The sequence below is a fragment of the Gossypium hirsutum genome, chromosome A01 (genome assembly GCF_007990345.1).
Source record: "Gossypium hirsutum isolate 1008001.06 chromosome A01, Gossypium_hirsutum_v2.1, whole genome shotgun sequence".
Lineage (NCBI taxonomy): Eukaryota > Viridiplantae > Streptophyta > Magnoliopsida > Malvales > Malvaceae > Gossypium > Gossypium hirsutum.
This window is the reverse complement of record NC_053424.1, coordinates 7,820,896-7,835,694: the sequence shown is the minus strand read 5'-3', so window position 1 is coordinate 7,835,694 and position 14,799 is coordinate 7,820,896. Positions and strand designations below refer to the sequence as shown.

At 33.2% G+C, this 14,799-nt stretch overlaps 2 protein-coding genes and 1 long non-coding RNA gene across 8 annotated transcripts; 1 reads left to right on the top strand and 2 right to left on the bottom strand.

Annotated features, from left to right (window-relative positions):
* Window positions 1–2,298: 2,298 nt before the first annotated feature.
* LOC107916829 (uncharacterized) lies at window positions 2,299–3,830 on the top strand. The gene is made up of 2 exons (XR_001689612.2): window positions 2,299–3,122; window positions 3,398–3,830. It is a non-coding gene; the product is annotated as an uncharacterized lncRNA (long non-coding RNA).
* A 1,864-nt stretch (window positions 3,831–5,694) lies between these two features.
* Window positions 5,695–6,680, bottom strand: LOC107917553 (uncharacterized). Its single transcript, XM_016846881.2, has one exon. The coding sequence runs from the start codon at window positions 6,406–6,408 to the stop codon at window positions 5,974–5,976; it is 435 nt and encodes a 144-aa protein (XP_016702370.1). The 5' UTR covers window positions 6,409–6,680; the 3' UTR covers window positions 5,695–5,973.
* Window positions 6,681–7,661: 981 nt separating this feature from the next.
* On the bottom strand, window positions 7,662–12,937 carry LOC107916591 (probable hexosyltransferase MUCI70). 6 transcript variants are annotated; one of them, XM_016845878.2, is made up of 10 exons: window positions 12,773–12,936; window positions 11,425–11,957; window positions 10,963–11,199; window positions 10,389–10,602; window positions 10,106–10,215; window positions 9,819–10,018; window positions 9,091–9,194; window positions 8,685–8,872; window positions 8,375–8,574; window positions 7,662–8,158 (listed from the first exon to the last, which is right to left on the bottom strand). In XM_016845878.2, exons 2-10 carry the CDS (start codon window positions 11,687–11,689, stop codon window positions 8,072–8,074), a joined length of 1,605 nt encoding a protein of 534 aa, XP_016701367.1. In that variant the 5' UTR covers window positions 11,690–11,957; window positions 12,773–12,936; the 3' UTR covers window positions 7,662–8,071. The 6 variants fall into 6 exon arrangements, with proteins under 6 accessions (XP_016701367.1, XP_016701363.1, XP_016701362.1 ...); XM_016845874.2 differs by having other exon boundaries at window positions 7,662–8,038; window positions 11,425–11,960; window positions 12,773–12,935; XM_016845873.2 differs by having other exon boundaries at window positions 7,662–8,038; window positions 12,773–12,935.
* Window positions 12,938–14,799: the final 1,862 nt, after the last annotated feature.

The following is a 14,799-nucleotide window of genomic DNA, read 5'->3' as shown; positions in this document are numbered from 1 at the left end:
TAGAATCAAAGAACTGCATACATGCATATATAAGCCATAAGAGATAAGCAACAACATGTATCCAGTGTAAAATTTAAATAAATTTATTGAATTTTATAAATTAATAATTTAACTTTTAAATTTATCAATATAATCAATAATATATATAAACACGATGTTGACGTCGATTCTCAAAGTTTAAATTTTATAAACTTTTTTCAATTTTAATTTTATAGATTAATATATGCATACATATTCTTGTCTCCCTTTCCTTGAAGGAGAAATGATATGGACATGAGAGGAGGATAGCAAACCTTCGCCCACCATTATCAAAAGATTCCTTACAACACTTTAACCAAACAGTACCCTCCCCTCGCTTTGCACCATTGCAATTTGCTTCCTCATCTATAAATGCATGCTCGTGCTGCAAAGTATAGCAATCCCAATATTGCAAGCTAGCTATCAACTTTAAGACGCTCAAATTCACCATGTCTAACACTTGCGGCAACTGCGACTGTTCTGATAAGAGCCAGTGCGTGTAAGTAAATCCATAATATCATTGTCATGTTCTAAGTTTGTGTCTGGTTTTTAGATTATGTTCATGTTTTGCCATCATTTATCGTTGGATTTTCGATTGTTACAGGAAGAAGGGAAGCAGTAACACCATGGTCATTGAGACTGAGAAGAGGTATATATGTACTTTCAACTCTTCAATGGCTTTCATACCTGCAACAAAACGAACCACTATTATCCATAAAATTCTTCGAAGCATGCTATTTCTATGATCTGTGTAGCGACGTAAAAATTTGGCTTTAGTCACTAATTGAAGTATTTGATTGAAAAATTTGAAAACTGAAATTCGATTTTATTGAGAAGGGAGTCGCCACCGTGTGACCGGACACCTGATAAAACCTCTTTTAACGGAAAAATTTGTTTTTGGGTAAAAAGAAGGCCGGGTTTAGGTCTACGTCAAAATTCAGAGAAAAACAGGATTCGGGAGTCGGTTACGTTCAGGGAAGGTATTAGCACCCCCACAACGCGTTGTCTTGATTTCCAAAAATACGAGTTCAATGTAACGTTTAATCATGGTCCAATTGAAAAGGCGAGAAGTTTTAAAATTTTGATTTTTTAGGACGTCCCGGTTTCAACACGAACCGACGTGATTCACCCAATATAGCGATGAAATCGACGACATAGTCTTAAATCAGGACATTGCCTCATGTATTGAAATGAATTAAAACAAAAGAAGATTTTGAAATATGATAGGTAAATTGATATGAAATAAAATAAATGAGATAAAGAATTAGAAACATAAGTCGGGACAATCAATAAATATGATGATAATATTAAACGAGAATAACAATATGTGCAAAATTAGATATGATAATGGAATTGAACATGAAATAAAAAACAATGAATGTAAATATGTACACATAAAACAAAAAATATGCCGATTGATGAAGGCTAACATTAAACACTAATAATACTACTAATACACATGCGTGATAATAATATTAAAAAAGAAAAAAACTATATACATAAGACAATGTAAAATAAAATATGTCATCAATAATATAGAATACGTGTATAATATATGAAATATGATATATATATAACATAGGATAAATAATGATATATAATATAAAAATAATATTAAAAAGATAAATGCGCATAATAGAATAAAAAATCTAATGATATAGTATTGAAAATATGTATAATATAGTATTATAAAGATAAGTGTGTTATATAGTATAAAAACATGGGCATAATACATACGTACATATAAAAAAATATATGATAATAATATTTTTTTATATACATAACGGCATTACGAATATACATAATGGACAAAAATATATACACGATAATGGTATTAGAAAAATATATAATATAATATGAAAAATACATATATGTACGTAAGGTAATATATAAAAAGTATAACTAATAGTATGAAAAATGCGTAATAATGCGTAGAAGTATAATATACATAATATATGAAAAAGTATAATGTTAAGAAGAGATACATATATAATAATGATATTTAAAATACATGTATATCGCTTGGTATTAGAAATATACATACATATATAGAAACAGATACAATATTAAAAATATATACATGTGCACAAAAAGAGTTACAAAGTGTACACATAGTATAATGTTTAAAATATGTATATATATGTATATAATGATAATATTTAAAAGTATATATCAAAGCATGTATATAATATTACATAATATATACATATTAAAATAATAATAATACTAATAATAAGAATAACTATTAACAATACTACACAAATATACTTATATATTAAAGACTCATAAGATGATAACACATATACTAACTTTAATAATAATAATAGTGACATGATGATATTAAAATGCATTAAAAAATAATTAACTTAGTAAATAAAAAAAATAAAAGAAAAGAAATAAAGAAATAAAGCGAAAAAGGACGAAATAAAAAAACAACACAGAACTCATGGGGTAAATTTGAAAATAAAAAGAACAAAACAATGACCTATTCAGACACGCGTGCGAAGAACAGGGGTTAAAAGGGAAATTTTCCCCACCCGTTCAAAACGACGTCGTTCATGTATGGGTCACTCAGCGCCCACGGACTGAATTGAAACATAAAATAAACTATAGGGCTAAATTAAAAGAACGGGTACAGGGTCACATTGAAAATAATACAAATGGAGGGACTTTTTTCGAAAATAACCCAATGTTCGAAAACACGCGGATCTTCCCCGGGTCGGGTCACCGCGCGGATCTGTAGCTATGGAACGACGCCGTTTTGGGTTCACTCCAAAACGGCGCCGTATGCTCGGCCTATAAAACAAAAAAAAATTACAAAATAAAAACTCATTTTTGAAACTGTATTTTAAAAAAAAGAGAGAGAGGTGCTTTGAAAGGCTCTCGGAGCGATGGCCGGACTCGGGCCTGGCTCCGTCACTGAGCCGCCGAGGTTCTCCATCTCCGCCACCGTGCACGGTCGTCGGAGAGACCTAGAAGGGCTATATCAACCCCTCGAAATCCACTGAACCCCAACCTCTACTCAAAACAACCGAAATCCCGCCGGAAAAACAAAAGAACAAACGAAACGATTCGGATTCCAAAGTCCGATCGTCCCAACGAAGGTAAAGTTTGCATTTTTCTTTTTATTCTATGTACATGCTGTGGTTTTGAGGTAAAGTAGGCTAGTGTAATTTGAAAAATACCTCTGTTCTTGTATATTTTGTATTTCAAAAACGTCCGAAAAAATTACAACTGTTCTCAGGCTCTTTATATAGCCGATTGCACTAGAAAAACGAAAATACCAATTTTTCTATACTGCTGTTATTATTTTTTTGCCTCTGTCTTTTGCCTTTGCGTGTTGGCTGTGTTTTTTTGCCTGTTTTGGGTTGTTTTGCAGGGCTGAGGAAGGTCAACGGTGCCCGTTTTGGTGCTAAGGGCAGACATAGCCGAACCTCGGGCTTGGGAAGTGCCGACGAGGCACGTGGGCGCGCGGCGCTAGGCATGGCTTAGGGTTTCTGCCTCTGCCTAAGCCATTTAGGTCTTGGGCCTAAAATTTGGGCTAGGTTTTTTAGTTGGGCTCCTGGTTTGGGTCAAATTGGGATTAGGTTTGGGTTAAAATCGAATTAAGGGATTTGGGTTTCAATTGGGTTAAGGGTTGCGGGGTCTTTTGTAAATGCGTTAAGTTTAATGGGTTTGAATCTGGTAATGGGTTTAACATTGTAAAGGGGTTTGAAATTGGGCTCCGTGTTTAATGTGAATGGTCTGTTTTGGTATCTACTTGTAATTTGGACTTTGGACATTTGGATGTTATTAATTTCTTCTGGTTTTTATATTTGGTTTAAAATGGGCCTGGGCAATTTGGGCTTCATATAATCTGATGCTATCTGGACTGTGTTGTTTCCATCAGCACTGTTGTGGCTGAGGTTCCAACTGAGAATAATTGCAAGTGCGGAGCTAACTGCAGCTGCACCAATTGCACATGTGGTTGTCATTAAACAGAAAAGGGCAATGATGTTCTACTTCTTGGTAATATTGGGGAGCTAACAATAATGAAATTTGGGTTGAATAATTTGTGTTTGTTTGTGTTTTCATGTTTGACAGTGATGTAATGGCCTTATCTATGGACTTTGGCTAATGAATTACTATTTAGCATACATGATATTCTTAGTATAGCAGGAAATAGACTAGGTTACCAAGAGAGATTAAAAAAAATGTCAGCTTCATATATCAGAAGAGTTGAGCCATGAACAGAGTTATAATCACAGCACAGGCAGAGTGCAATCCAGAAAATAGATACATCCTGCCTCTTTATTCATGATATGAAATGGTACATGAAAATCTAATTCAGTGTGAAGAATTAGAACACCTTGTAGTTTCAAACAGAGAAGTCAAGGAAAAGAAGAACATAGGAATAGGCCTAATTGATCATCATCTAAACAAACCCTACTTAATCAAGCTTCTTACTCTGGTTTGTGTGTGCCTAAGACAGATATGTTCAATTTCTTTTCAAGAGTTTAATGTATTTGGAGTCCTCAAATATGTGTCAGTGTCTCTTCTCTGTCCTCTGTCCATATCTTCGTTCATGAAACCACGTTTGTTGGAATTCAACGGGACATATTGGATCAAGAACCAGTTTTTGTACTAGACTCGATAAAATTATTGGACCACTTGAAATGGAAATCCTGTAGAACTAGTAAAAAAAGGAAATCGGGATAAAAAAATCTACAATTGAACCGATTTTTTAATGTCTTTAATTTTTATTTTTATTGATTTTTACTTACTTAATTAATTAATTATTATTGGACTGATGGTTGAATTTGTCTAGTTATTAAAACAATGCATGAAATTACTATTAGTGTTCCAATTCATTCTGCATAGTATTGTTTGAACCGAACTGGTTGAACCTAGAATCGGTTAGAGCAGTGGTCCAATGAGAGGTATAAAATCGGTTGATTCGCGGATCGATATGAATCAATTGAACCGATTTTTATATTAATAATTTTTTTTACTTTTTTAATAATTTATTTATTTTATACCACTTAAACGATCAAATTGATTGAACCGAAAATTAGTGATCTAATTAATTTGACTACCAATTTAATTCTAAAAACATTGATTCTATGTAAAAAAAAAACTTATAAAAATAAAACATACAATAAACACATAATCCATTTTAGACAAGCTTCTTCCCCATACTCCAACATATATAGTTATAGCTGATCCCTAATGTTGCGGCAAGACAGACAAAGCTAAGGCACATGGATCCACTGAAATTATGTTATCCAATCGAATGATGTTCAATTTCATGTCAATGTTTAAAACTCAAATCTTTTCAATTTTATTAAAAATTTATTTTAATTTTTTATTTAATTTTTTATTTTAAAATTTTTAATTTTATATTTTTTGAGGTTAAAGTACTTTAAAATTGATAAAAAAAAGTTAATATTTATTAATTTTATTCATATGGTATTAATGTGAATTGTTTTGTAGATGTCGTGTAAACATTGAATTAATTTTTTTAAAATTTTAAAAATATAAAAAAATGTAAATATATTTTGAGATGATTTAATAAAAAAATATAAATTCAAAACTTAAAAAGAAAAAAATTAAATGGAAAAATAATTATTTTTTTCCGTAAAATTGGAGGAAAAAAAATCCCCAAGCTATTTGTATCCATGTGTTCAAAAGAACTAGGCAATCCAGGGGGAAAAAAAGCTAATACAAGATACAGCAATTCCTTACAAAATTTTATTGGTTTATTGGGACAAAAATTACATGGAATTTTATTACATTACATTAAAACCATTCCCCTCCACCCCAAGCAAACATGCCAGCCTCATATGACATTGCCCTTTCATTATTCTTTAAACTCAAGCATGTTCTAGATTCACTTTTTCTCATATTTCACCGCCTGACCTGAACAAAACAGCATTTTGACAAAATAACCCAACTTGTCTTTCATTTCTCAACCCTTTAATCATACTTCTCCCTCCATGAACAGGCAAGAAGCAAAACCCAAGAAAGAGACAACATGATATCCCCAAGAGCTTGCCTAAGCCATTGATGGGCAAGATCTTCAAGCTTTCCTTCAAAACAAACCCTCCAAACAGCCATTGAAACATGAAGAAGCACACAACCTTTTGCAAAGAAGCTTTGGAACTCTCTGTCTTCAACAAATGCCACCATGAACAACACAAGACCAATGGTGAACAAAAGCAACCCAGAAAACGATTGAGATGTTTGGATCAAGAGTTGATCATGGGGTGTTGAACCTTGTAGTTTACTCGCAATCTCGTGACCGCGGCCGAAAACCGAGACTTCCTTGGTGTAAAACACCATTAAAGCTCCACAAGTGATGGCAACCATTGAATGGAGCATACAGATGATGAAGAACCCTGGTAAGCTCATTGATCAATGAAAAAATGGGCAAAAACACCGACCCCAGAGCTGAAATGGAAGAATAAAAGGGAAGTTTATAACTTGGGAAACAAAGCATTAGTGCCAAAATCAAGGCAGCTTTATAATAGATTTTGACTATTTCATAGGAGATTTTATTTGGATTTAAAGAAATATAAAGCAACTCAAAACTTAAAGTGGAGCAACTAGTAATGGGTGAATATTATAATTTTTTTCCTTTTTTTTATTCAACTAATTAATGATTTTTTTTTGAGATATCTTTGTTATATACGGAATGAGATTAAGTAGGGCCTAAAGTTTAGACTTTATTGATATTTTTTACCAATCCTAGTAAATTTTGCTACCCAAAAAGAGTACTTTAATGTCTTTGATTGGGGATATTTGGCTGGTCCTCATTTAGAAAATAATGGGTCACCATATTTAGGGATTTCGGCTTGTCTCATGTCAAGTCTTGTTTTTTTCTTTAAATTTCATTACAAATTAATGAAGTCACCCACGCTTCATAATTCCATTAAATAATAATACATAAATCAAAATTTATCCCGTAATTAAAGAAAAAAAAGAAGAAAAGTCTATAAGATAATACAACCTTGAGCCCTTCAAGGACTTCAGATTCTCATTGCTTTAATTAATTGATCAAAAAGACCTAAAAATGGTCAACTTTAGAATTTATTAGTCTAGAAAAAGTTCATATGCTGCTTTAGAAAATTTCCAAAAGCCTATGTTTTGGCAACACTTTTTCAAGGATAAGTTAAAGAATACACGCCCTTAAGATTTCATTTCTTTGCAATTACATCCCTATAATTCACTGCTAAGAAATCCCAAATTGCATTCAGATTTCCTTTTTTTTCTCAAAATGATTTAGATTGTTTGGAGAGTGGTTTGCATGATTTACAAAATTCCAATCACGTTTACTTTGATATGTAAGGCAAAGCCAGCCAAATGACAACCATGCTACTCTTTTATCAAATAGAGGCTTTTCAAGAGGAACCCATCATTGCTAACCTCTCTCACCTTACAGCTGTAGCGAATAAAGGAAACTTATATATTATATATATTAATCACATGGACTATCTGAAAGTTGAGACTGTATTTTTCATCTGACCAAACATGTCTCTTCACATAAATTTTTACTGTTTAAACCTCAACAAACTCTATCTAAACAAAGATTCTTCCTATGTGAATGACAAAGCAAGATATACAAAGGAAAACGACAACAGCTGGTATGAAGCTCATTCAGAATCTACAACAATATATGAATTAGAAATCAAAATTTCAGACAAAATATGTGTATCAATGTTCTCCTTGTATGATCCTAAAAGTATCTAAACAGTCCTATCTGTGGTGACAATTAGAAGCAATTTGATTTTGTTAAAGTAAAACAAAAGAACGAAGCTAAATTCCTTCCTCTCTTTTTGGCTCAAACAGCATTTAAAAGAAATTGCTCTCTATTACTAGCAGCAGCCTTACGGTGACGCCTTGAACCCGATCTTCTATCCCTTCCACGTCTAGGAATCCTCTTCCCAGGAGTTTTTCCACGTGTGTTGGGCAAAGCTGGTGGACGTCGAACCACAGCAGGAACAGGTGGAGGCATTTGCTCCAACAAATCCCTATGGTATGACTGTAAAGAAAAATCACTCGGCAATGGTAACAGTCACCCATCAAACCAATAAATGCCACAGTCCAAGCATATGCATGGAAAGAATGTTGGTAGTATCCAACAAAAGCCTATGGAATCCCTCTAACAAGAAAAATGAAGACCAAAAACCCTCAATCCTTCAATTCAGCATATCATGCAATAATAAGAATGACTTTCAACATTGGAATAACTGAATGTGTTCTTAGGTAACTTCTTGTCTATTTCAGGATTTGGAAAAAATATAAAAAGGTATATTAAGGTTTATGCTCTAAATTCAGTCTGATCAAGTTAAAATGCCAATACATAATATATAGATACCTGTATGACAAAATTGCGTCTTTCACAATCCAAGAACATATTGATACTCCAATCAACTTTTGTCATTATTTTATCCCTTACTATGGCAAAGCTTAACTGGTCCCTGGATGTAAAACGGTCGACTTCATTGAACCACAGGCAGGTAAACAGATTTGTAATGGGAATATGTTCCTTTATGAGTACACAACCTTCGGGAACATCTGAAGAATGCCAGTTGATACCAAAAAGTTGAATTTTTTTAATGTAGAATTGGTTGAAACACTGCATAAGTAGAAGGCATTTACCTATTTGCATAAAATATTGTACGTACCGCTGGTTATCGGAAGTTTGGCCTCAGAATATGGAGTTAAACCCTCTTTTTTATAAAAATCCACCTGCTCATCAATGGAGGAATTATCATATTTTCCTGCAGCTTTATTTGCTTCAGCCTCCACAAAGACATCAAATCGTCTGTAGTGTCTCGAGATTGCAAAATTAGCATTTTGGCGCCACAAGAATCTGAGAAGAATAACCAAAACGGATAATGATCAAATATTAAAGCAATGTAAAACTTATTTAAGTAGCTATGTAGCAACAATTTGGTTTTAACATTCTTAAATGACAAAAAATCTTGAGAATAAAACCATATGATGGAAAAGAAATCATATAATCTAAGAATTTTTTAATCAATTTTAAAAACCAACAGCATATAAATAAAACCAAAAAATGTAGGGTACCTCTCAAGAACTTGGTAAGGATCCACAACAAGCTGTAGCTTTCCATCTATCCATATTGAGTAGCGAACATTTGGGAAGATTCTATGTAATAAAAGCTTTGGGACCTGCCAAGTAAAAATGACTCAGCAACTCTGAACGATTAAAGAACCAGTCGTCCACAAACTTTCATGAAATATCAAGCTCATACACTCTTATTTTGTGGAATGAAATATATAAATTTAGGTACATATTGAAGAGGGAAAACAGAAACAGTGAGAAGAATCAATTGCCAAGATATGTATGTGCTTCTTCCTGTTTGTCTATTAGAACCAAACAAAACTAAGTCGCAATCACACCCTTTAATAACAGCAAAATGCAAGATGGAATACCCCAAGACACCATAGATGCTAAGTTTTGAGCATAGAGCAAAAAAATAATAGAACCAATTCACAAAATTTACCCTCACATTAAAGGCAATAGATGGTACGGTTGAATACAAAAGTCACAATGATATGGAAAAATAAAATCAACCTTTTATATTCTGAGCATATATATAAATTATTCAATGAATTCAATAACAGTAATTTCCTTTTTCTCGATTATGTACTCGGAATAACAAAAAAAATAACTAACTAATGTCCAAGGATCTTGTAAATGCTCAAAGGTGAATCAGATTACAAAGAATCCAAGTAATGATTAGAGAAAATAAGAAAAGAAGTTGAAAATCAAACGAACCAAATTATGCTGACCTTCCCATTACGTCTTGCATCACTATAAGGAACATTGTGGATGACAACAATTCTCCACAAGCCCACCCGTTTACTGCTGCTCAAAATACTTCTATTTTTCATGAATGCTTCTGTTTCTTCATCAACAAACATGTAGAAAGGGATATTTTTTTTTGCTTCTTCACTAATGTTCTGGGGATGCTGTATTATATCATAGTTCCCTGAAGAACAAAAAACATATAGCAATGAAGAAGATCCGACATACATAACCCAGAAGCTAATGTGGAAGATTGAATGCCCAGAAGTACCAAATATGGCAGATGCAACAATGATGTCATGGAACTGCTGCAACTCTGCAAGGTCAGACTCATCAAAGTCAAATCCAGTCCCATGACCAGGTTTACTTCCCTTAACGAATCTGACAGAGAAAGCATATGAATTGTAATATTAGAAAGCAACAGAGGAACAAGACTTATTTATGAAGACAAATAATGCATTGAATCATTTACATGCACCATAAAAAGTATACAAATCACATAATTTTCTATTATTATGTTGTATTAAAAATGTGATCAGGGGAGCGGAACCTACCCACAGTGCACTGCCATTGACTCTTTTATATCAAATGAATCATTTCTTTGTTTTAGAGATGGATATCCACCAAAGTCAGAGCCCCCATGTGGTTCACTTTTGATAGGGTTTTCATTAAGAACATATGTCAGATTATGAAGCACTGGAGATGCTGATGAAGAGCTTGGCATGCTAGCTATTGCCTGATCCACAGGGAGATAACACACTGGACATGCTGAAAACGGGATGAACAAGAATAAAATCAGTACCAAGATAATGACACATATGCTCAATATGCACATTTTGAAACAAGCATGACAAGATGACAAGAATGTTATTTCAGCCTAAAGATTATGTTTTGATCATTTTAATTTGGTGCAACAAGAGTGATTAAAAAAACAACATACAAATGATCCAATGGTTTTCTGGTGATATAATATGTTATTTGTTAACAAATATGTTTGCTTCTACCACAAACTACTCCTTTTAATGCCTTCATGTGAAAAATAAAACTACAATCACTCAATCACAGTGAAGGCTATGTTCCAATATACAACTCTGATGATGAAAATAAGAAGTAAGAAGTCCAACATACGCCGAGGTCCAAGCCGTCTACGAGTAGGTGGAGGGGGAGGAGGAAATGTGAAATTCGCGCATGGATGGTGAAATGGCAAAACACTTGCACCTTTAAAAGCAGGAATCAGAAATCTATTTTCATCTTTCTTCTTATCCTTCTCTCCAAGGATCTGTGAAGCTTCATGATGGCCACCATTCACATATGGAACTATTCCTAAAGTTCCAATCCGTTGAAGAACATTTGGACTAGTGCTGTCTGGTTCATTCATAATACAGAACAGCAATTTATTGCCTCAATCAGATAACCATGCTAAGAATGAAAAGTCACATGGTGAAGTAAAAGACTAAGTATATGTCTACCAAATTATTGATGCATATTTCTACCTATACAAGTAACACTTAATTCTCTAAGAAAGTAAGAATCAGGGTCCAAGAAATCAAATTAAAACATAGAACCCATAGAAACAGAAAAGGAACAAACCTTTGTTAACTACAAAAGAACCCAAGGCAAAGACCAAAAGGGCAAAGGCAATGAGAAGCAGCATGGAAAACTTCCGACAACCTATATAACGGTACCAAGCATTAGGGAGAGGCCTCTCCTTCTCCCTAATACCTGAAAGCATCTTGGTTGAACTCTTTCGTACATTACTCAAAGATTTAGATATTTCACCACCAGCAATAGCCCTATTTATGTTCTGCAACAACCCATAGCTCCCTGTACGTAGACCCAATGACCCTCCATTCATTGTATCTCATATTCAACCTCAAGCTCCTCACTCATTTCCTTTCACCCTCTCATTCACTCAACCACCAACAAGATTCTCCTTTCAAAGAACTATACAAGGACTTTTTTTCTGCTATGGCAATTTAGAAGCGAAGTTAATCACCCAATAATCTGCTTTGGACGAAGAACACTAAGAATATGGGCCAAGAAATCAACAGATATAAAAAAAAAATAACAGTTCTGCAAAGCTCTTCCCTTCCCAAATTGTTCCCAAAAACCAATGTGGTTGACTGCTGATAACAAAGAGACAAAGGCGTTAAAAAAACAGAATCTAAGAAAATATTTTCTCCAAAACAGTTCAGACAAAGATTATAACCTTTTTTGCCATATATGCTCGTTGGAAATTCAGATTGTGGAAACAAAAATCCAATGACACAATTCTTCATTTTTTTTTTAATTTACAGTGAAAAAGATTGGATTACCGTAAAGCATCTAAAATAAAAATTCTAATCATAAAAATACACAAACTTAATGCCAAACTGCAACAAAGAAATACATTAATTAATTAGTTAAAATTCTTTTAGCAATGTGATTGAATTATGCTAACAAAATACTAAGCCTTAAGAATTGAAACTTTCTTTTTCCCATGTCAAGCCTTAAGATAACAAAAACCCATGATTCAGTTTCACTTAACTTACTCTCAAGAAACCAATGCGATTGAATTATATTAACCCAACAAAAGAATTAAAAAGAATGAAAAGGAAAAAGAAATCAACCATAGAAACATACAATTTCGAGATCAAAATTAGAACCCAGTTTTAATTACATAAAATTGATTCAAGAACCAAAGTGATTAAATTATTAACAAATTACCCACCTAGAAAAAAAAAATGTCTTTAAAAATAAAAATTGGGTCTTTATCCATGAGGCAAAATGGATAAGACCCACAACCAAAAGTAATAACACTAATAAAATTGTTTTGTAAGCACAATTAAATGAAATAACAATTTAATTTCCAGGAGTTCAACTCCAAACCCCAATGAGACTCCAAAAAATGAAGAAAAAAATATAAATAATTTTCTAAAAACGTGGGGAAATTACTTACCTTAAAGAAAATCTATGACCCTCTTTTGATTTTTAACTTTTTTTTTTCTCTTTTTCCTTCTTCAATTTTCTGTGGAATTCTTTATGATTCTTTTCTGGTGGTGATTGTTTTAGTTAGGGGAAAAACTGAAAAGTTACTATTTTTTTTTTCATTTTATTTTTTGGTAAAATTAATAAGATAGGTAACAAATGTAGTTAACTATTTGCAAAATTAAGTCCATCTTATGTGGAAAAATATATATTATGGTTTGAACTTGATCCAATTAATTGAGCTTATCTTCTTTTTCATTTTTATTAAATTGATAGGGTAGTTTTAAATTTTTACATATTGTATTAATTTAATCATAATCTTTTAAAAATTAATTCTCAACATTACAAATTATCTCAATTTGGTTCTAATTCCAAAAAAAAAATCAAATATATATAAATATTTTCGAAAAATATATAAAAATTATTTAAAATTTTACATTTTTAAAATTATAATATATGTAAAATAAATTATAATTTTTAAATTCTACAATAATATGAATATTTAAAAGCAATTCTCCAGGAGGGGAACTGAAACTGATCTTGGGTGAGCATACCTCTGTTGCATCGATGGTGATTGGAAATGGGATAAATTTAACAAAATATTACCACATTCGATCACAGCTAGAATTGCAAGCCAGCATCCTCCATGAGCTTGGGATGTGGAGGATTTTCCCGGCTTGATATAAAACAAGGACCACATTTTCTCTACGAGATCTGCATATGAAATGCTGAGTGGTACCAATGCGATTACAATTGACAGAAGATGGAGACAACTATGGAAATATCAGGGGTCGCACCGTGTCAAAACTTTTTTGTGGCTTGTCTCATGTGGTAGTTTGCTTATGAACGCTAATCAAGTGAGACAGCATTTGGCTACGGATGCAACGTGTGCCGTTTGTGGGCATGGTTACGAAGATACAGATCACATATTAAGAAAATGTTTCCCTGCGCTGTCAATATGGAGCAACATTATTAAACCTACAAGTGGGGATGAATGCATTCATAGCAACATTCAGGACTGGATAGTCCCTAATATGATGTACCCCTCGCTCTATATGACAGATCATAGTAACTGGGAAACCAAGTTTGGATTCATTTGCTGGTTACTGTGGAACTGAATGAATAACAAGCTGTTTAATGAAAATTTTATTGAGCAGGGGACACGGCTAACAAGGCTAAGGGTTAGCCTATGAAAAAATTTGTGCCTGAATTTACATGTGGACCTTGAGTGCCAAAACTCCTGGTTTGTGTCATCACCTAGCTTGTGTTCAACCCTCTGCTATGTGCTTTATTACTATGTCACCTAAGTCATTATGACTTCAGAAAGTTTAATCTGGAAAACATTCTTTAGAATATCTATGCAAATTTCTAAAGTTGGTGGATACTTATCTGTAGTAATGTTTTATCTATTATTATCTAGTTTCCTCGACTTGTTTTTCTTTGTGTTTTTTAGTTCTTTACCACAAATCCACTCCCCTGTCTTCCTTCAAGCTTGCTCAAGTATCCTCCAACCCAAGAGTTTGATGCAAAAATAAGGGATCAGGAAGCTAGAAGGTGAATATTCTATAATTAATAAAGACATTTAATCTTCTTTATTTATTTATCTTTTTAAAAAATTTCGAGATATTTCTGCTATGTGGAAAATCCCATGCTTCTGAAGGAGAATTTCTTTCTTGTAAAGAAAATACTTTGATCTCTCCGGTGTTTAGCCTATAAATAGACTGCTGTTAACTTGGTCTTTGTTTTTACCGTATGAGCTATTATTATCTTCTTTTGAGATGTTCGCCACTGCTGTTATAATGGCCTGAAATCTTCAGTGCTTAGAAGACGTTCCATATTGCTACTCGTCTACCTTTCTTCTGTATTGGCAGACAAGGAGCTTGCAGGAACCAAAGGTCGGAGACTTGACTTCGACAGGAGAGCAACAAAAGAGTCTCGAGCCATGCCAGCACCTGATGCCAACGCTGAACAATGCAGGTAAACTTAAGATTCGGTTAT

Excerpts from the sequence above, each read along its gene's own strand:
- LOC107917553 (XM_016846881.2), bottom strand. The coding sequence starts at position 6,408 with ATGAGCTTACCAGGGTTCTTCATCATCTGTATGCTCCATTCAATGGTT.
- LOC107916591 (XM_016845874.2), bottom strand. The coding sequence starts at position 11,689 with ATGAATGGAGGGTCATTGGGTCTACGTACAGGGAGCTATGGGTTGTTG. Across the intron at positions 10,603-10,962 it reads TAGACGGCTTGGACCTCGGC|CATGTCCAGTGTGTTATCTC; the intron begins GTATGTTGGACT and ends TCCCGTTTTCAG. Across the intron at positions 9,195-9,818 it reads ATGCAAGACGTAATGGGAAG|GTCCCAAAGCTTTTATTACA; the intron begins GTCAGCATAATT and ends TTTACTTGGCAG.